General features: G+C 37.2%; 1 protein-coding gene across 5 annotated transcripts in view; it reads right to left on the bottom strand.

The window, feature by feature from the left end:
- CREB1 (cAMP responsive element binding protein 1) overlaps positions 1 to 21,121 on the bottom strand; it is an 80,970-nt gene extending 59,849 nt beyond the window's left edge. For 3 of the 5 annotated variants that reach the window (XR_008381147.1, XR_008381146.1, XM_053596694.1), the window contains exons 1-2: positions 20,879 to 21,075; positions 2,479 to 2,600 (exon numbers count right to left, since the gene is read on the bottom strand). Coding sequence is in view for 3 of the 5 variants with exons in the window: in XM_053596694.1 (XP_053452669.1) it covers positions 2,479 to 2,592 (114 nt within the window). In the remaining 2 variants the exon portion in view is untranslated. Of the gene's footprint in view, positions 1 to 2,478; positions 2,601 to 20,878 lie in introns of all 5 variants that reach the window. The other 2 variants (XM_053596692.1, XM_053596693.1) reach the window with 1 other exon arrangement.
- Positions 21,122 to 22,118: the final 997 nt, after the last annotated feature.

Genomic DNA, 22,118 nt, shown 5'->3' with positions numbered 1-22,118 from the left:
AAGCCAACTCATGTTTTAGAGCCAGGGAATGCCTGATTTTCACCACAAGACCGTCAAAAGGCTCAGGATCTATGGCACCCTAGAAGGTGGAATAAAAAGAGAGATACTAAAAATAAAGTTGGCAAAGTGGAGGCTTTTTGAGAAGCAATTATATCCCCTCCCCAAACTGTGAAAGAAAAACTTACTCTACCCTGATAAAAAATGAAGATGATTTATTTCTGGACAGGTGTTTTCCTGACTGCAAACAAGAGGCACTGCTAAAGGTGGGTATTAGACCCCAGCCCTCTTCTCTTAGTTGGCTCCCAGGCCTTTTCCCTATAAGCAGGGTATTAGTGAAGCCATCTCTGGGGAACCTGACCAATGCTCGGAGGAAAAGACCTAAAAGACATTGACATTAGGACCTCCACGGTAATCCTACGGGAAGCTCATAGTTCATACAGCTATTAGGGCCCATCCTCCAAAGAGCTTCCAATATAGCCTTTTGGTCCCATACTTTTAAACCTGAGCACACAACTACAAATTATCAAACATTTAAGTAAAGCCTCTAAAATGAAAACAAAACAAATGTAGTGGGAGGCAACATTAGAATAGACACGTGGGGAGAAGAAAACATAAAATGAAACAAACAAAACCTAATTAATATTCTCAGAGATAAGAGAAAATAATTGCCTTTATAAAACACAAACAGGATGCTATTAAAATACAGGAAGAAAAAAATAACTATTCTGAGGGAAAAAATAACTCTTAGAAATAGGATAACAGAAATAAGAAAGTCAACAGATGGGTTGGAACGTACTAAAGAAATCTCCCAGAAAGCAGAGCAAAAAAGATGTAAAATGGGAGGAAAAGATGAGAAAATTAAAGAAACAGTCTTGGAAGTATAATATCTGGATCACAAGGATTCTAAAGGGATATTAGAAATGATAAAGGAAAAAAAATCACCAACCAAATCATGTAAAGAAATTGCCCAGAATTGAAGACCTAAGTTTCTACTATAAAAGGAGCCCAATGTATATTTAGCTGAGTGGAGAAAAATGGATCCAAACCAATGACCCTGATAATGAAATTCTGAAGTACTATGAACAAAGAGAAGGTTTTATAAGATACCAGAGATAAAAGTAAGAAATCTTTTCAATAACACTAGAAGCTAACTGTGGACTGAGTTTTAAAAATTCCACAAGAATAGCTTTACCAAATCAAATGTTCTTTCTCAAGAAACTACTGGAAAACATGCTCAACTACACCAAGAACATATCCCACAAGAAAAAAGGCAGTAGGATGAAAAGAATTCCCAGAATGATACTACACAGTAGTGGACTGAGAGGACAACCAGACCAGACCAAATGGTATGACCCAAGAGGATAGTCACCTTCAAGATGACTGCTGGTATTGTATCTTCTTTTTACCAGAGGGCACAGTACTTAGACGAGCTTGGATTCTCACCTGTGCTTGCTTGCTTGCCCTGACCCTGCACCAATCAGGTCTTTTCTCTCTTCCCTTCATTCCCGTAGCCTGCCTCATCTGACTACATTAGGTATATGTAGCTTTGTCTTACTCTTAAGGGCTGAAAAGCCCAGACACCCTAACTGTGGTGAGCCTTCTATTTCCCGTAATTTATTCTTGCTCAGTGACTTCCCTAGGAACTTTTAAACTCTTGGGGAAACTGAAGCTTGGCAATGCCATGGCTTCTGCTAGGATTATTTTTTTTCCAGAGCCTTCATCTGAAAGAGGTAATATCATACTCTTACCTAGCAGGTTTATATTTGCTATTTGGTTTTTATGTTAACCACCTTTCTCATTCATATCTATGTAAATAAATAGATAGATGTTAACAAAATATTTGAGGAAAAATACATGAGAACAAAAAAATTAGAATGAGAGAATCTATCTTTAAAGATAGGATGTTTAAAACGAAACAAAAGAGTCAGAAATTAAGTTTAAAATAAACAGGAAACAAAAACCACTATCAACCTTAAAATTTACTTACATGTCATAATTTGCTTACCCTGTTTTTTAGTTTAAACATATACAAGGGCTATCCAGAAAGTATCAAGCCATTCTAATACTATTTTTCATGTTACGTAGCGGGATACTTTCCTCACAGCTCTCCTATTATAAACTCAGGTTGTTATCATCTACACCTGGATGCACCCCACAAAATCCACAATATTAAATAAAGCAGTTGTCATAACCAAAGGTTTTCTTTCCTTCAGAGCCAATTAATTTATTCATCAGTTAAAATGTAATTATTTCTTGTCACTAGAAATACCATATTCATGTTTAACAATACATTTTACTACATGTGACTGAATACTACCATTTCTAAATGTATGTTAATACTAAGTAAATAAGAATTTTGATATTCTAAGACCATCTCTGCTCATTCTATGTATACAGAACTCTGGAATAAAAACTAAATTCTTTTGGAAACAATTCTTGGAAGAGACACAACTTAGAATCTCTCCATATGTTTTATACCTGGGCTAATGTGGCAATCTGTGGCTGGGCTTGAACTGTCATTTGTTGGTTTTCAGCTTCTGTTACAGCTGCATCTCCACTCTGCTGGTTCTCTGCTCCAGATTCCATGGTCATTTAGTTACCTATAATAATATGGAAGAATGTTACAAGCACTACAATGCTTTGGGCTTTCATGTCTTTAAAGGCAAATTTCAAGTTATGAATAGTTGTATATGGTAATTAGGTTAGCAAATACAGCTAGAAATCTAAGTAAAACACAATGTAGCTGAACAGTTGCCAAACTTGACCAATTTACAGAGCTATAAAAAGTTCCAGACCCTTGAAAAAACAAAGTATCTTTCTTCTCTCTTGGTTGTTCTTCCCAATGATAGATATATTTACCCCATCTAGAAATGGGATTCCTCTTGTCCCTGAACCTCCCCTACTAACAAGGAGAGGAAGAGTGGCAGCAAAATTATATAATCTTTCTAATTCTACCTGTCGGGTACAGAGAGAGGGTAGAGAGTAGGAGTGAGCTAACCATTGAGTCTATGACATACAGGCTTCATGTTACTTCCTATAAAGGTATTTCCCCTGATAAGAGAAGAATCCGAACAATTGTAAGCTACTTCCACAAAAAATTAGTGGTGATAGCACAAAATCACACCAAGTTTCAAGACCCCAAGTTGTGGGACATAAAGTAGAAAATGGAGTAAATGGCCACAGAGCCAAATGGGAGACCCCAAACACTAAAGACGGTTAAGTTGTTCTGTCTGCACACGTATATACATACAGAGAAAGAAAATACCTTTAAAGATTTTAATTGTAAAATCAAGATTGATCATTGTCACGTTTTAGACCCTGCTTTGCTAAGAGCTTAGTGTATTTGTTAGGTAATCTGACAGTAGATGGCAAAGAAAGTCGAGAGCAATTCCTAGTAGCAGTAGCTGCTTTACATAGAAGTTAGAGAAGTTTCTGATAATTGGGGAAGTCATTCTGCCTAAAAGATTCAGAAAAACAAGCAATTATTTCTACTTAACTGTTGTAATTCAATGCCTAGCAAATCACCTGTCAAAAATAAATTTATCGATATTGAGGGACTGTCTATTGTGATTCAGAAACAATACAAAAACCCATTGCTTTTCCAGAACATATTTATTTTATAACTCCAAAATTGATAATCAAAACTGTCACTAATCCTTATGTGATTATTATATACCATCACAACGTATTACATACTAGTACATCTAGCAAGATTGCTATCATTCATAGGGTGCTATAAAAAGAAAGTGCTTTACAAGTGGCAGTTAAAAATGGAAATAAAAATACCTCAGTGGAAATGAATATAAACAGTTTAGAAATACTAGAATCCACAAAACACAGATGACAAAGGAAAAGATTAACAGATTTGACAGTGTTATTATTAAAAACATTCACTACTTCCTAAGACAGACGGAAGGAGGGATAAAGGAAACCTTTTAACATTCATAAACTCACTAAGGTTAATTGCACTGAGAGAAAATATCTGCCACATATAATCACCACAGTAATATTCAAGATACAAAATAACTAGTCAATACAAAACTTTACTAGTTCACAAAAATAAAATTCAAGGGTATTCACTATAGATTTATTATTTATTTATTTAATTTATTTATGACAGAGTCTCACTCAGTTGACCTGGGCTTGAAGGCTATGGTGTCATGGCTCACTGTAACCTCAAACTCCTAGGCTCAAGCGATCTTCTTAACCCAGCCTTCTGAATAGCTGGGACCCCAAGTGCCTGCCACAATGCCAGGCTAGTTTTTCAATTTTTAATAGAGATGGGGTCTGGCTCTTGCTTAGGCTGGTCTCAAACACCTGCCTCAGCCTCCTAGAGTGCTAGGATTACAGCTGTGAGCCACCACACCCGGCCTAGAATATTTTTAAAATAGCAAAACACTGAAAATAAATACCCATCATTAGGAGAACTATTAAAAATAGCCTACATATAATGTAATCATGTATTACAAAACAAACCCCATTTATGTTAAAAAAACAACTAGAATTGTTGTTAAGGTACATGCATGGAAAAGACATGGGAGGTTAAGTGGTAGCTCTGAAGACAACTAGGATTAGGCAGATATCTATGGATGAGGGCTATCACTTTTACATACATTGGTATTTAAAAAATTTTAGTGTGTATATATATATACACGCACACTAAATCATATATAACATTTTAAAATAATGAACCAAATATATATACTAAATCATATCTAACATTTTAAAATAATGAACCAAAAATATACTGCAATCATAATTTGGAGATACTCAAAGACAAAACATTTTTATTCCAGATACTTTTTACATGAAATTACCATTTCTGTTTAAATTTTGCCTCAACTGTTTATCCAACATTTCTAAATAATAAAAATTAACTGCTTTTAAAAATTATCAAGTAACTTCAGTTATCACTTATAAAAATTCACTGGGTTGGATACTTATACTCTGTGCTCTTTTAAACTAAAAAATTTAAGAAAGAGATCAAATGTAACAGAAAACAACAGAAACAGTTTATCTATCTTAAAATTTACGGTACTTTTGGTCTGGGAAAAAATGGTATGCGGAAAACAAAAAATTTCAATAACAATAAATGAATGAACCCATTCCAGGACAGTACTGAGTCAAGCTAAGTATGAGCAGACATCTATAAATTTTTCTCCATTTTCTCTTCTAAATCACCATTTTAAACTAGGAAGATAAATAGAAATTTATCACAATACCCCTGGCAGACGAAGTATACACACTCATTTTTAAAGACTTTCATTCCAAGCCACCTTTTTATGCTATATTGTCACTTGATATATGTAGTTTTACTCTATTATCTGATTAATTGCAATCTGAAGCACAGATCAGTCATACTTCTTTTGTTTTTGTTTGTTCTACAATAAATCAACACTTAAGGTACAGGGCATTACAACTTTCTGTTTTGGAAAAGAAAACATCCATTACCATATTATAATAAAGGAAGTAGTTACAGCTGTAAAGACACACAAAATAATTTTCATCCTCCTTCCCTCCTCAACAAAGATAAAAGTTCAAGGGTACTCACTGTAGAATATTTTTAAAATAACAAAAAACTGGAAACAAATATCCATCATTAGTCTATCTATAATTTAATAACATATTGTAAAGCAGAACCTCATTTATGTTAGCCAAAAAAAGACAAGTAAAACTAATTATTGTAGAAGTGTAGGCATGGAAAAGATGTGGGAAGTTAAATACTAAACCATAGGGGGTAGCTCCGAAGAGAGAACTACGATTTAGTAGAACTACAGAATGATGACTTTCGTTTTTTTACTCTTTACATAATGTCTTTTCTTAAAAAAACAAGGTGTTTCCAATGGATAGGAGACCTCTTGTTTAAACTGTTAGTGTTTTATTATCATTTCATTCAGGTGGACTACCGATTCTTTTTTTCAGTGTAGAACAGTGGTTCTCAGCCTGTGGGTCACGACCCACAGGAACTGTATTAAAGGGCCACAGCATTAGGAAGGTTGAGAACCACTGGTGTAGAGAATGACCTTCTTATTTTTCTAACTCTTAGCTTAAGTCGACACCAACTTCTTAGCAACAATACAAATACAGTCTTTCATCTGAAAATGCAGGCCTTTTCTCAAAGGGCTAGTAAGAATTAAGGAAGAACAATTTTTTCAGGTGAGAAACTCAGTAACAACTAAAACAGATACTGTTGTTATTTCATTTTAAAGGTATGAAAACAGCAATCTTCCAACTGGACTAAATCAGCATTAAAAGTGGGTCCAACTATTTTGACATCAAAAGTTTTAGCTTGAAGATATGGTATATTATCATATACCATATGTAGTGTGGTATATTATCATATACCATATGGTATATTATCATATATCATATGTAGGATCTGCAGTCTTTCTATTAACCCAGTATCAAGTCTAGCCAACAGTGCCCTATCCAGACTTAAGATTAGATATTAGAGGAAATATGCAGGTTCCCAACGTTGTTTGAAGAAATTCACTAACCATGGGCCAAAAAGAAAGAAAACGAATAATGTTAAAAAATAAGAAAAAGACTAGGTACATATGAAATCAGAATGCTGCATGAGTAATGGGCCTGTAATATTAGAAGCAGAATGGATCCTAGAAATCCCTTAAAATATACTAATGGCCTGATAATACTATAATGTTTTTTTCCTATCTTCTAACCCCCATCCCCCTCTGCTCTCCCCTCTCCCCACTTGCTCATTCCCCAACCCTTGCCCCTTGTATTAGCTCATCTGCTGCCTTCATATTAGGATAGAGTACACTGGATTCTTTCTTTTCCATTCTTCTGATACATTGCTAAGAAGAATGTGTTCCACCTCTATCCTGGTTAATACAAAAGATGTAAAGTCTCTATCTTTTTAGTGGCTGAATAATATTCCATGGTAAACATACACCACAGCTTATTGATCCATTCCTGGGTTGGTGGGCATTTAGGCTGTTTCCACCTTTTGGCAATTGTAAATTGAGCTGTGATAAACTGTCTAGTGCAAACATCCTTAAGGCAAAAGGATTTCTTTTCTTCTGGGTAGATGTCTAGTAATGAGATTGCAGGATCAAATGGGAGGTCTAATTTGAGTTGAGGATTCTCCACACTTCTTTCAAAAAGGTTGTATTAGTTTGCAGTCCCACCAGCAGTGTAAGTGTTCCCTTCTGTTGACATCCACGCCAGCATCTGCAGCTTTCAGACTTTGTGATGTGAGCCATTCTCACTGGGGTTAGGTGATATCTCAAGGTGGTTTTGATTTGCATTTCTCTGATGATTAGAGATGATGAACATTTCTTATGTTTGCTAGCCATTTGTCTGCCTTCTTTAGGGAAGGTTCTATTCAACTCTCTTGCCCAAGTACTATACTATAATTCTTGTTCTTCCAATAATTCTAAATTTTAAAATTTATTTAGGATTAATGTTTAAAAGTTGAATTATCACGATTTTCATCCCTAAAAATTAGCATAAGACTAATCCTTTGGAAACTATGAACCTTTAACAAATTTCAATATAGGGTTGTGCCTAAAGGAAATACATTTTTAATCAATTCACAAACATATATACCATTTTGCTATAATGGTCTCGAGGATTCTACCACCTAATTATATGAAAAATAAAAAGCAGAGTGATTCTATAATATTATTCACTCAATCTTACAAAAAACAAAAAATGCTACTATTAGTAGGTAGAAAACAGCTTAACACTTGGTGGAAAGCTGGATCTGTCAACAAGTGGCACTGTCACCAAGTGGTTGTCCGACAAATTAAACTTTTTGTATTTCAGTTTCTCATTTGTATAATACAAACAAGAGGAAAGAATTAAAAGTAGAAAAAGACCACAAAAAGATGTATGAACACAAAAATAATTACACAGGTCAGATGATTCAAGAGTATTTTTGGTTAAAAGAAGTATTTCCTTTTATTATACACTCATTCACACAGTAAAGAAAGATTGAATGATAATAGGTCACCTAGCATGTTGATCTTGGACAAATACAGAGATATTACTATTCATTTATATAATCATGAGCATGCAATACAACTTGAGATTATTAACAATACTTTAAAAACATGCTACAAGACCACACTATTATCCAATGTAGGGTCTCTCTCACCTAGTAGACACTGTCTCTTATCGTTACATTGCTCTGGTCTTAACTGTTGTTATAGTTACTAAACAGATTAATAACTCTTTAATCTTTTCCTAATTGTCAAAGATAAAGCTGTTATTGCTTTCTATCTTAGCTTCAAGGAATTTATCTGACTGGGTTTCCAAATAGTAAAGGGCTGTCTCACATCTATACCCTTTCCACAGTGAAGATAACAGTAGATATTAAAAAGTTCAAAATGTAGTTCACCTCTGCCAAGTGTCAAATGAGTGCTTCCGTGACATTTACAAGAAGAGAGTATGTTCTGCCAACAGGCTGGGAAGTAGTGGAATATCAAAGAGGCATTAAGGATGAATACATTATTGATAAATTTGGGGCAGAAGATCTTTTCTGACAAGAAAAACAGTATGAGCAAAGGCTTGAACTATAGGAATTTGGACTTTAGTATCAGACTTTAAATAAAAAGCAAGGAAAAAAACAGATGATAATTACTACTGGAGATAATACCATGGAAAATGCAATAAACAAAATTATATCTGCCACCAAAATTTTTTTTTAAAATTTGCTTTTAGGGAGCTTACATTCTACTGGGGGGGGGGGGTTTAGAGGAGAAAAAGTGAACAAGCAAAACATGGTGGGAAGTGTGCAGAAAAATAAAGCTGGGAAGGATGTTGAAGAGATTTTCAATATTATATAAAGGTTGACCACAGAACCCTTACCAAAAAAGTAGCATTTAAATTCAACTACTCAGCACCTGTGAGGAACTAGATGGAATCAGGAGCAAATTCTGGCAGCACTATTTCTGCATCTACCTGTCTATAACAAATTAACAAAAATCTTCATCTCATTGCAAATTAAAGCTCAATAAGGAAAGCAAGCCCGTATCACCACTTATGCTAATAATCATTAAGCAAAAAGAACGCTATTTATTTTCACCATGTTTTTTCCCCCAAAATATTTTTTAAAACTTTGCCTGTAGAGAGCTTGTATTCTAGTGTGGGGGGTTAGAGGACAGAACGTGAACAAGCAAAACATGGTGGGAAATATGTAGAAAAATTAAGTGGTGTCCCAGTCCACATAATCTCCAACATTCTAGTTAAAGGTTATGAAAAATCTTCCTTACAACTCAGTTAACTTTTTAACCTCCTAAACTTATGGCAAATTTCATCCTATTTAGGATAAAAAAACAGCTTGTCAGAGAAATGAATTGTAAATTTTGATTCTGAAGAATAAGATATTCATAACAGAACATATGCTATGACTTCTTAAAAATAGAAATGACCCCAGTTAGAAATGAGGAAAAAAACATTCCTCTGCACATTTATCAAGTGGGCAACTCCTGAATTCTCAGCAACTCAAAATTCCAGAGATTTAAGGAAATCACATAAGCAGGACTCCAAAATCTATTCACAAGGCATGTTTGGGCCCATGATATTTTATTTTATCTTATTTTAATTTTTTGAGAGAGTCTCAAGCTGTCACCATAGCTCACAGCAACCTCCAACTCTTGGGGTCCAGTGATCCTTTTGCCTCAGTTTTTCTATTTTTAGTAGTGACCGGTCTTGCTTTTTGTTCAGGCTGGTCCCAAACTCGTGACCTCAAGCAATCCACCTGCTTCACCTCCCAGAGTGCTAGGATTACAGGCATGAGCCACTGGGGCACATGATTTTAAAACTAAATGACTATTTTGTCATAGTCAAATATATTACAGAAAGCATTCTGCAATACTATACCTAGAAACACCAGTATGTGATACAGGCATATAAAATAGTTTCTACATAGTTACTTTATACCTGTCCTTTAGTTTTTAGAATAACCATTTGAAAGCCTTGCTAACACATACTTATACTTTCAACCTGTTTTGACTGATTTTCTAAGGTGCTATAATTGACTATAAAAAGTGGCAAAATGTTCAGGTGCTATACAACAGACTTTAACTTTTCAAGAGTCAGTACCTATATACCTACATTGCACTACCTATTTTCCTCTATAAACTTTTATGTATCTTTTAGTTGTTAACCTTGAAAAACTTGCTATTTATCTTTATCACATGCCCAATCTAGTAGAACTAAGTGCAATCCATATTAGAAATTTAGCAATGCTCCTGGTTTCTGATGCTAATTAACAGCCTATTGGTGTTAAATACAGCATACCGTCATTAAAACAGATAGGAAAAAAGTATATTCAAATGCTGTATGTACTGAGTATGTGTCAACTTCAACAGACAAACGTTAGATTAGACTCATCACACCTAACAAAAGGAGGTCATACACATTTCAAGGAACATGTCAGAAGAGGCAATGTGGTAAACTAAAATAAATTGGTATCTTTATTAAGCGGAGTATAATTCTGACAGATTTCAGAAACCATTTCCTCTGTGCTCACATCAAAGTCTTTCTTCCTTTGAAGAAATCTGTATTTCAGCCTCTAGTCCAGATATAACAGAAGGCAAGAAAGTTGTATACGAAGTTAACTCTTATTCAAACCTCATGAGATTTAAATTATATAAGACAAAAATAAAAGCTTAAAAATGTGTTTATATACTTTTATATAAATTCTTTGTATTAATAGTAGATACCAAAGTAACCGCTGCCACCACCACCAAGAAAGAGGATGGTGTATGGCAAAAGGAAATCTTTCCAATATTATTTAATAAATCACCTGCTTTGTTTATTGGATTGAACTCAGAAAAACAGTTTAAGTTCCATTTATTTCATGGTTTATTGCAGTCTATAGTTATAAGGGTATTTGAATGCCATCTTTAATAAGTTTATTTTTAAAATATACAGCATACTCTATGAAAAAGTGAATGTTTTTAAAGGACATATTTAACAAAAATTAGAAAAATTTCATTTGATTTTATAGAAACATCTTGCATGACTTCTGACAGCCATCCCAAAATAAATGACTAATCTTATAATACCTTTCAATGAGAAAACTTTAGTGCTTTCTCAGGTTTGTGGTTTTTTTTTTTTTAATAACTGACAAAATATACTACTTTGTTTTCCTAAAGGAAAGTAAGACTACACTCATAGCTCTGAAATAAGACTTCATGTATCCAGTCACCAAGAGAACGTTGTTGCTTAGCAAAGCAGCAACCATGACGATGCATTATTTTAGATGTTAACATTTTTATCCCATCTCTTCCCATTCCTTTCTTTCCAAACAACCACCTAATACTATGTTCAACCACCTAATACTGTGTTCACAACTTTCTACACTTTGACCCTTTCAAAGAAGTAATTCTACAGAAACTTCTATATATGAAGTGCTACTAAATGCATTTTTGGAGCTTTCTTTTAAAGAAAAAGTTATATAGCTCCTACATAGTTACTTTTATAAAAGCCATTTTTATGCTGACTAAAGAGTGAAGCTGTCTTTAAATTTTAAGTTCTGCTTCATAAAATAGCTCAATGCTAAAATTGTAAAGGACTCATGCTAGGTATTATAAGTAACCTAGAGGTGATTTCAAGTATACAGGAGGCTGTGTGTAGGCTAGATGCAATACTACACCATGTTACGTAAGGGACTTGGAACCAATCCCCTATGGATACCAAGGGAGGACTATACTTCAAGTTAAAATGTTTCGCTCAAAGTTGACATTTCTAGATTTTTATCTTTACCTTCTTTTCATCAGTCCCTCTAAACTATTCTAGACACAATAAAGGGAAGATCAGAGGAAGACAGATCATATTACTTCAAATATGCTTTTAGTGGCTTTAGTTATTTTTCATTAAATAATGGTATCCTTTTCCTGAGCTTTCACAAAGATATTTAGAAAATGTTCACAATTAGAATTTATGATGTATAAAATATGACACCAAAAGCATAAACAACAAAAAACAAATGAACAACTTTATTAAATTAATTAATTTAACTTAAATTAAAAACTTTTGTGGCTCAAAGGGCACCATCAAGAAAGTGAAAAGACACCTCACAGAATGGGAAAAAATTTTTGTGAATCATATATCTGATAAGGGACTTGTAAATAGAACAATAAACTATTACAACCACAAGAAGATAACCCAATTTTATAATGGGTTTTAAATTTTTCCTAAGAAAATGGCCAAATAAGCACATGAAAAGATACTTGATAAATCAGTTATTAGTCATCAGGGAAATGCAAATCAAACCATAGTTAGCTTCCTGATGGCACTCACTAGAATGGCTATAATAAAAAAGATAGTAAGAATGTGTGCTAGTGAGAATGTGGAGAAATTCAAACCTTCATACACTGTTAGCGGGAATGTAAAAAAGGTACAGTAGCCCTCAATGAATCCCCAACAATAAAAAAAAAATAAATAAAAATTAAAAAAAAAAAGGTACAGTAGCTTTGGAAAAGTCTGGCAGTTCCTCAAATAGCTAAACATAGCATTTCAGTCCTAGGTATATACTGAGGAGAAATGAAAACATAGGCACAAAAATGAATGTTCATGACAGCATTATTCATATTAGCCAAAAAGTCCAGATGTTCAGGAACTCATGAATAAAACATTGTATACCCATAAAATGGACTACTTGGCCATAAAAATTACCACTGCAACATACTACAACATGGACAAGCTTTGTATGATTCCACCCATACGCAATGTCCACAATATGCAAATCCAGGGAGAGAGCATTGACTAGGGCTGGGGCTACAGGGAAATTAAGTGATAACTAAGAGGTACAGGGGTTTCTTTTGGGGATAATAAAAATGTCCTAAAACTCAACAATCCCCCATCTTTTTGGCACCAGGGACTAGTTTCATGTAAGACACTTTTTCCATAGTGCGGGGGTATGTTTTGGGGAAGATCTCCACTTCAGATCATCAGGCATTAGATTCTCATGAGGAGCCCTCAACCTAGATCCCTTTCATGAGCAATTTACAGTAGGGTCCTTAAATCTAATGCCTATACTGCTGTTACAGGAGGCAGAGCTCCTGTAAATACAGATGAAGCTCGCTCCCTCACCCTCTGCTCACCTGCTGTGCACCTGAGTTCCTAAGAGGCTATAGACTGGTATCGGTCTGTGGCCTGGGGATTAAGGACTGCAGCTAAAACTGACTGTGGTGACAGATGCATATCCTTGCAAACATACTAAACAAATGTACACACCAAATGGGATGGAACATATAGTACGTGATTTATATTTCAATAAAACCATGAAAACAACTGTGATGTCCAATTCTTACCTGTAAAAATTACACATTCAAGTGTTAACTAAGATAGATTAGTCAACTTCATTAGTGTGCAAACATCAAAGTGTACTTACACAAACCTAGATGGTACAGCCGACTACACCTAAGCTATATGATATAGCCTCTGATTCCTAGGTCACAAACATTACACAGCACATTACCACACTGAGTGTCATAAGCAACTGTAACACAACAATAACTATCTGTGGATCTAAACATAGAAAAGGTATAGTAAAAATATCATATAAAAGATTAAAAAGGGTACACCTATACAGGGGCACTTGCCATGAGTGGGCTTGCAGAACTGGAAGTTGCTCTTGATTAATTGAGTGTGAGTAGTGAGTGAATGTGAATGCCTAAGGCACTGCTATATGGTACTGTAGACTTTATAAACATTGTACACCTAGGCTACACTAAATTTATAAGTTCTTTCTTCAATAATAAATTAACCTTAGCTTCCTATAACTTTGTAAGCTTTTAAAAATATTTTTAACTTTTTGTAATACAAAAGAATTACACATTGTACAACTGTACACTAAAATTCTTTAAGCTTTTTTCTATTTAAAAAATGCATTTTTAAAAAACTTTTTACACTTTTTGTTAAAAAACTAAGGACTAACACACACATTAGTATAGGTCTACACAGGGTCAGGACCATCAGTAGCACTGTTTTCTATCTCTACTTTTCCCACTGGAAGGTTTTTGGGGTCAATAACACACAGGGAGCGATCACCTCCTATGGTAACAATGTCTTCTGGAATACTTCCTAAAGGACCTGCCAAGGACTCTTCTTGAGGAATATGTTTGTTTTTATTAGTTTCACCACAAATGTTAATAAAACCTTGTACTAGGACTTTAGGATAGCTATGGTCATTAAGTGGTAAGAAATTTTTAGCTCCATTAGAATCTTAATGGGACCACCACTAGTGACACTGGTGGTCTCCCATTCACCAACAGGTCATTATATGGCACATAGCTATATATCTAGACCCGCCATGGAAGAGTACTGGGACTTTCAACTCAATTCATCCTTTCATTCCTGTTTATATCTTTCCTCCTCTTATATGAAATAGTTCCCTGCCTTTCACTCAGTGAAAGTTGTACATTCATAATGTACAACTACAGTTAATCTAATACTTTCTTTACCAAGTTCTAAGCATACCAAATTCATTCTACTTCCATGTCTTCATTTTTGTTCATTCCATTGCCTAGAAAATACCGTTTTATCTCTAAAGTTCTTCAGCATTCAATTTATTTATTTAATTTTTTAAATTAATTATTTTTAAATGAGACAGAGTCTCACTTTGTCACCCTCAGTGGAGTAGGGCCATGGCATCGTATCTCACAGCAACCTCCAACCCTGGGAATCAAGCAATTCTCTTGCCTCAGCCTCCCTAGTAGCTGGGACTACAGGTGTCTGCCACAACGCCCGGCTATTTTTTTTGTTGCTGTTGTTTGGCAGGCCCAGCCTGGGTTCGAACCCACCAGCCCTGGAGCATACAGCCGATGCTCTAACCATTGAGCTACCAGCACCTAGCCTCTGCATTCAATTTAAATTCTACTTTTCTCACAAGATTTTTCCTCACTAGGGTCCTTCTCTTCTGAACATTATAGCTCTTCAAGATGGTGGTCAAAACTGATATTTTGCCATGTATGTGTCTTTCTTTTTCACACCATTTCACCATACTCACCACATCATAAGTTCCTTGAGGGGAGGTACCATGTATTCAGGCTTTATTGTTTACAGCAACTGAAACAATCTTCATTTAACATCTATGTATTATTTTTATAAATATTTAACTGAATTTTCTTGTGATTATTTCACCAACTATAATAGTTGACAGCTAATAAATGTTCACTGAATAAATAATTAGATGGACAAATAGCTGTATATAAAACCAAAGTATTACTCTTATTGGTCACAGCAAACAATAAAGCTGTTACTGATATTTATAAAAATAGTGATACTCCTTTCAGAGCACTAATAGCTCAGAATAAGCAATAATTTTCACTTCAGTGATGAAAGACATTTCTCAGTCTCCTAATGCCAAACACTTACACGGAGATAACAGCCCTCCAAAATAATGGTTACTCAGCCTTGCCTAACTTAACAATTGTTTTAGTTACATCTATACTGCCATATTATTACAACCAGAAACTCACATGTACATAACCAGATCATTTTAAATTAACCAAAGAGAAAAAAAAAAAAAATTAACCAAAGAAATTTGTGTTTCTTTCAAAAATTCAGTATAGGTCAACTTTCAGATCTACCCTCCACTCCTACACCAAGGTCATCAACTTAGCTATTTAAACTTTCCATTTAACTCTCTATTCTCCAACTTAATGCCATTTCTTCTTCAATCCCTCAGACCTCCTCTTGTCCAAACTTTGCCCCTTGTTAGAGATCTCAGATTAATCCAACAGCAGAAAGAAAACTGGCAAGTGCTTTTATCTTTGTTTACATAGCTCATCTTGTTTGTGATAAACTATTACCTTACTTCACCCCTAAGAAAAAGCATCTTAGGAATTTATAAGTTTATCAAGGAGTACTACTATTTTTTTTTAAAGTCGAAATTTGTTTACCTAGCCTCAAAAATATACATTTTAGAAATTTTTCATTACTGGAGATGTTACAATGTATGTATATAATACATGAAATTATAATTATTCATCATTAAAGATAAACTTCTCTGTTGGAATAAACAACAGAATATGAAATGTTAGATAAACTTTTTATTTTTCCTTTTTTTGTAGCCTATAAGACAAATGAACAAAACTCTGGGTGCAGTATAATGTAGGCAGAGCACCCTTAAATCTGAAAATCCGAAATCCAAAATCCAAAATCCAATATGCTCTAAAATTGAACACTGACAGACATGACACCCCAAGAGGACAACTCTACATCTGACTACATGTGATAGGTCATAATTAAAATGGTTTCATTCACAAATTTAAAATATTGTATAAAATCACCTTCAAGGTGTTTGCATAGGGTATACATGAAGCATAAATGAATTTCATGTTGAGACATGGGTTCCATCCCCAAGATATCTCATATGTAAATATTCTAAAATCTGAAAAAAATATGAAATCCAAAACACTTCTGGTCCCAAACATTTCCACGAAGGAGTACTCAACCTGTAAAACATGTCTTTACAGGAGCTGGTATAAAGCTCCTGTAAAGACACTTATAATATAAAGCTCACTTATAATTACATCTCAAAATATTAGGAAATCATCAAGGTAGGTTAATGATCATGTAAAAAAAATAATGCAGGAAGAAATCTAGTATACCGGTAAGTCTTATTGGGTAACAATGTTCCCCAAGTTTCTTGCTTAAAACAACAACAACAACAACAAAAAACCTGGCCTTTATGAAATGTTCTTTCTCATTAAGAGAGAAAATTTAAAAAAAATTTTTTTGGTCAAAATACTAATTGAAAAAGGCAGTCTAAAAAAAAAAAAGAAGAAAAAAAGAAAAAGGCAGTCTATTCAGGACTGTAAGAACTTCAACAAAAGAGTTAACTAAAATCTGCTTCCTGAGTTAACCCTTACTGTCTGCTAGACTCCTCATACATAATATATCTTTAACACTTCACAAAAACTTTTAAAATGAGCTAAATAGGAAATAAGGCACTTCAACAATAAGGCACTTGTAACGATTTCCTTTTACAAGTTATTTGAAACTTTTCACTTTGAGTGAAAGTGAAACATTTGAAATGAAATGTTTTTCATTTAAAAAAATAAAGGCATGACAGATACTGTTAATTTGTAAGTTCACATGACACCTAAAAATAAAATCAGTTCAATAAGTGGTTAACAGACATTTCTATATAATGCAATACCTCAAAATTTCTAACTCTTCATGTACTGATACAAATTAGAAAGTCATACTAAGTGGGAAGAAAAAACATGATGTAGAACAGTATGTGTATAGAATACTACTACTACTACAAAGGGGGAAGAGTACATACATTATTTTGCCTGTGTATGGATAAAGTGCCTCAGAAAAGACAAAAAATTGCTAACATGTGGATGACAAAACGAGAATGTAGGACATTTTGCTATATTATTTTGTAATAATAGAAAAAGGATGACATCTGAATTATTCTAAAAAAAAATTGAAAATATAAAAAGTATACTTCTTAACTTCATCTAGGGTGATCTCTTTCCTTTTACTGCTTTCTATGATACATATTCTGCATTATTAGTCACTGTATCCCCAACAGTTCCTTGGGGGTTGAGATAAGATAATTTATCTTAGGATTTGCTGCAGCTTCTGACCCAGTATATTAAAGTAATAATGATAATAATTTTAAAAATAATAGGCAACGATTAAATAACTGGCACTTACTATGTATTAAATTTATTTAATCCTAACAACTTGGAAGTAGCTATTGCATGTTTTCTAGCAAGGAAAGTGAGGTAGTTAGGAAACTTGCCCAAGGTCCCACAGATAGGAAGTTTGAGATGAATTGTTACCATTAGTTGAATCCTTAAGGTACTTTATATTTATCTTACAACCCTTAGAGTAGAGGTATTATTCTAATTTTACTGATAAGAAACTTCCCTCAGGTCACAAAATTCCTTGAGGGTATTTACAAGATAGCAGTGGCAAGGTTGGGATTGGAACCCAAGCCTGTGATTCCAAACCTCATGCTGTCAACAATATTGTCATAGTAAATGCTAATATTTGAATTACTATAAACTGCTGTCTCACATGATACTGTGGTAGTGAGTTCACACGTGAGCTAAACAAAAAAAAGTTCCTGCATTTTTCCATTCCCTAATTCCCTACATCCTTAAATTCTGATTTGAGCTCTATTAAATAAAGCAGCTGTCATTGAAAGTTACAGGGTACATCAAGAAAAATATTTGCCTAACTGCGCGGGGCCTGTGGCTCAAAGGAGTAGGGTGCTGGCCCCATATGATGGAGGTGATGGGTTCAAACCCAGCCCCGGCCAGAAACTGGGGGGGGGAGGGTGGGGGAGAGGGGAATTGCCTAACTATGTCACAGGCTGGCTGTCACATAGTTACGCAAAAAACCTAAGTTAGGCAAAAATATTATAGAAACAAGTTTCTATAATATTGGATAAGTTATTTATGGAATAAATGAAATTATAAATTCCAGCAATACACTAATTGAGCATAAAGTTACACATAAATTCTCTCTCTTTATTGTCAAGAGAGAATTTGAAAATGTGGTGGAGGACACATACTTGGTTTTTGTTCTTGTAACTATTCTGTACCCAAACAAACAAAACTAGATGTCTTAGAATGAGAGACAAAATTTCAACTAATAAGATCTAACCCAAGAATATAAGTTTCAAAAAGGAGAACAAAAAAGGTGCCATTTTTATGGATCAGGTTTCTAAGTTTCTTCCGGGTCTTATGTGAAAAAAATTCATTCAAAACTTGTAACACTAAAGCTGTAAATTCTAAAAGACGTGTTCTTTTAACATTCTTCAGGCAAATTCTGTCAAAGAGCTTACTAGTTTTCTAAATGTAGGTGTTCATCCAAACAAATAAAAAAAGGATTCAAGCAGATCCCAGAGTGATCTTTTTGATTCTTGGCACAGAAGTATTACAGAGTACCACGTTCTAAGTCAATGTTCAAACATTAATGAATATAACAGTTTGAAAAGTTTCACTTGGATTTGCTAAAAATCACCAATTAGGAATCTACATATAAAATAGTTTAAAAGATCTTTCGGACTAAACTGAATAACATATTAGAAAACAATTTTTAAAAATCTCAAGAGTTGTTCCTCATCGTTTGGAAAATAGAAAAATTCCCTTTATTTCATCTTCTAAATTAAGTTTCTTGGCAGTAACAAATTGTTAACAAGGTTATTTTAAAGAGTAATACAGCGAAGTACGATTTGGAAAAGTTACTTCGATACAGAAGAGATGACTGTGCTTCTATTACCAATCAAGTAATAGATTGGTAATAAATAATAAATGTTTATTATTCCCCACAAGAATCACTGTTCAGACATACACTGACAAGTATTTTTAAAACAACCTGTTCAGCTTTTGCACCACCTCAAGTAACCGTTTATAGCTTTACTTTTATATGAGGAATTAAGCAATAAATGTAAAATTTCAGTAGGTAACAACCAAATCTATCTTATACTAAACCTAGAAGAGCAAGTTGAAGCTAGAGTGAAATTCTCGAGAAGGTATTACGTACTTAAATAGGTCACACTGCAGGTCCTCTAAAAATTGTCTTGTAATCTTTAATGTGTCAATGACTTTTCTATTGTCGCCTTTTCCCAATAGGCGGAAAAAAGAAATAAGGGTTGTGGTTGAAATTATTGTCAATCTCAAAACTCGGGTTACCTACTGCACTGGGGACAAATAATAATTTTAAAGCCTATTTTTAGAATTAAAATTAAATCAATCTTTCATTGAAGTTTTTGTCTAAAATATGGGAACACACGGTGAGAGGGGTAGAAGGGTATAGGGGGAAAGGGAGTTACAGATGACCCAAACGCCACCGGCAAGGTTGCGCCCCCAAAATGATGTAAAACAAAAGTACGTCGGCTAGTAATTCGTTTCAACGAAGTGTTTCAGAATGATAGACCTCAAGTGATTATTACCTTATCAAAAAGGGTTAAAAACGAAACTGTTTTAGAACACCAGCTTCCCTTTTACATGAACAGTTTTCTTAAAAAGTTATTACAAATGTTTTTCAGCACCCCTTCCTCCCCAAAAGAATGCATTTCCATGACTACTGACCTTAAAAAAAAAAAAAAAGAGGGGTGAGAGAAAGTCAAAAATTCCCTTAAAAAGCACGAGCTCTCATCAGCTCAACTAAGCAGCACAGGGCAGAAAACTGCGTTTCCCCAACCGTGTAGGAGCGGGAGGAAAGGGCACGAATAAAATACAGCACGAGAGGAAGCCTTGGGTTTCGAACTTTATTGCACAAAGAGAGTGGAGGGAAGAGTAGGTCAGACGTTGCAGCTCTTCCCCTCGCGAAGCGGGCTCGGCCGGCGGGGACTACCGGGAAGGCAGCAGGCACCTTCACCTCCTCTGCCCTCAACTGTCGCCTTCTTCCTCCTCCACCCCCCACCGGCACCCAGGCAGCGGACCGCCCGGCCTGGCCAAGCCGGCAGCGAGGCGGGCGGCGGGGGCCGGGCGAGCGAGCGGCGCGGGGGGCAGAGCCGGGCCGGGCGGGCGGCCTCCCCCGGGGCGGCTCCCGGCTCCCGGCTCCGCGCCCGGCCCGGCGGCGGCGGCGGGAACGCGGGCGCCAGCTCGCCGCGGCCGGCCGCCCGCACACACCCCCGGCCGCTGGCTCCCACCCCGCCCGCCGCCCCCCGCCATGAGCGCCGCCGCTGGCTGCAGGCAGAGTCGCTGCCGCCCCGGCCGCCGCTGGCTCCAGTCCGCCGCCATTATTCTTTGTTCGTTGCGAGCGGCGGCTATGTTGTGGGGCTCGGGCGGAGGCTCCATCTTTACCGCGGCCCCTCCTGCGAGGGGAAGGCCCCGAGCGCGGGCGTCCGGCGCCTCCCCGTCCCCCCTCCGTCCCCCCTCCGTCCCCCTGGCTCTCTCTGGCTCCTGCCTCCTCCTCCTGCTGCTCTTACCGGTGGTACAAGCTCCTCCGTCACTGCTTTCGTTCGCGGCCCGGATCTCGCTGGAGTTTTATTCTCTCCCCCACGTAACACACCGCGTCAAACTACACCTCCGCCGCGTCACTCACCAACACTCCGCTTCTCCCAGCCGCCCGGGCCACAGGCAGCAGCAGCCGCCGCCGACTGAGGAGCCGCAGCCAGGGAGCCAGCCAGCGCCGCCCAGTGCCGAGTGCGCAGCGGCCGCACACGGAAACAGCCGAGCTCGGCCCGGAGCAGCTCGAGCGGCCCCGCCCCCGCGCGGGGGCGGAACTTACCGAAGGCCTTCGGGCTCCTTCGGGCAAGAAGAAGGGGTGGTACCGGGAGAAGCGAGACGAAGGTGGGCTCAGACCCGAGCCCGGAGGAGGGATGTAAGCCCCTCCGCTGTGTTCGGATGGGTTAAACCGGACGGCGGAAGTTTGAAGGAGGAAGCGGGGTTTGTGTGGGGAATTCCCGAGGGGTGTCTGCGACTTGACGGAAACCCCCGCGCAGGCCTGGTCCTGCGTCCGTGAGCGGCGGGCTTTAGGGCGACTTTGACGTGCCGGGGCTCGGCTACTGAGCGCGCCAGCCCGGGAACTTTCAAACGCCGTTAGGACGTGGGAGACGCGCCGCCCATGCTGGGACACGGATGGAGAGCCGGAGTCGAGCAGGCTGCGGAGCTAGGGCTGCTGCGCCTCTGCCCACGCGCCCGGCCCGGGCCTGGCTCCGGCGGGGCCCCGGGGCGTGGTGGCGCAGGGTGGGAATGGTTTTCCCGCCGAGAAACGGCGGCCGTTGGCAGGACTGCCGTCTTTGGGGATGGGGGCAGTTGAGGCTCTAAAACTTGCGGCATCTCTTGGGGCTGAGCCTAGCAACGCGGACAGCCGAGGGCTGTGAGTCCCATCTACGGCCCTCGGAGGCCTCCAACCCATAATCTGCCCTGACCGAGGTTGCTCTTCCGCACTTGAAATATGTCCCCGTGCCACTCGTGCGCCTTTCTTCAGCAACATCCTTTGTCGCTTTCTTTTCTCAACCTGTGCTCTACGGCAGCGGTTTGCACCCATTGCACCCTTTTCTTCCCCACCAATCCCCACCCCCAACCTATATACCAAACGATGTGACTTCCGTGGCCTGGAAGCTACTGAAACTGTTCTCTGATAGGCTACATCCTTGACTCTCCGTTCATTCACCTTTTTAATTCTGCGGTCCTCTCCCTAGACTTTCAGGTCTTACAAATTCT

This window comes from Nycticebus coucang, chromosome 7 (assembly GCF_027406575.1).
Source record: "Nycticebus coucang isolate mNycCou1 chromosome 7, mNycCou1.pri, whole genome shotgun sequence".
Classification (NCBI taxonomy): Eukaryota; Metazoa; Chordata; class Mammalia; order Primates; family Lorisidae; genus Nycticebus; species Nycticebus coucang.
The sequence above is the reverse complement of the archived record's forward strand: the minus strand, read 5'-3'. Positions and strand labels throughout refer to the sequence as shown.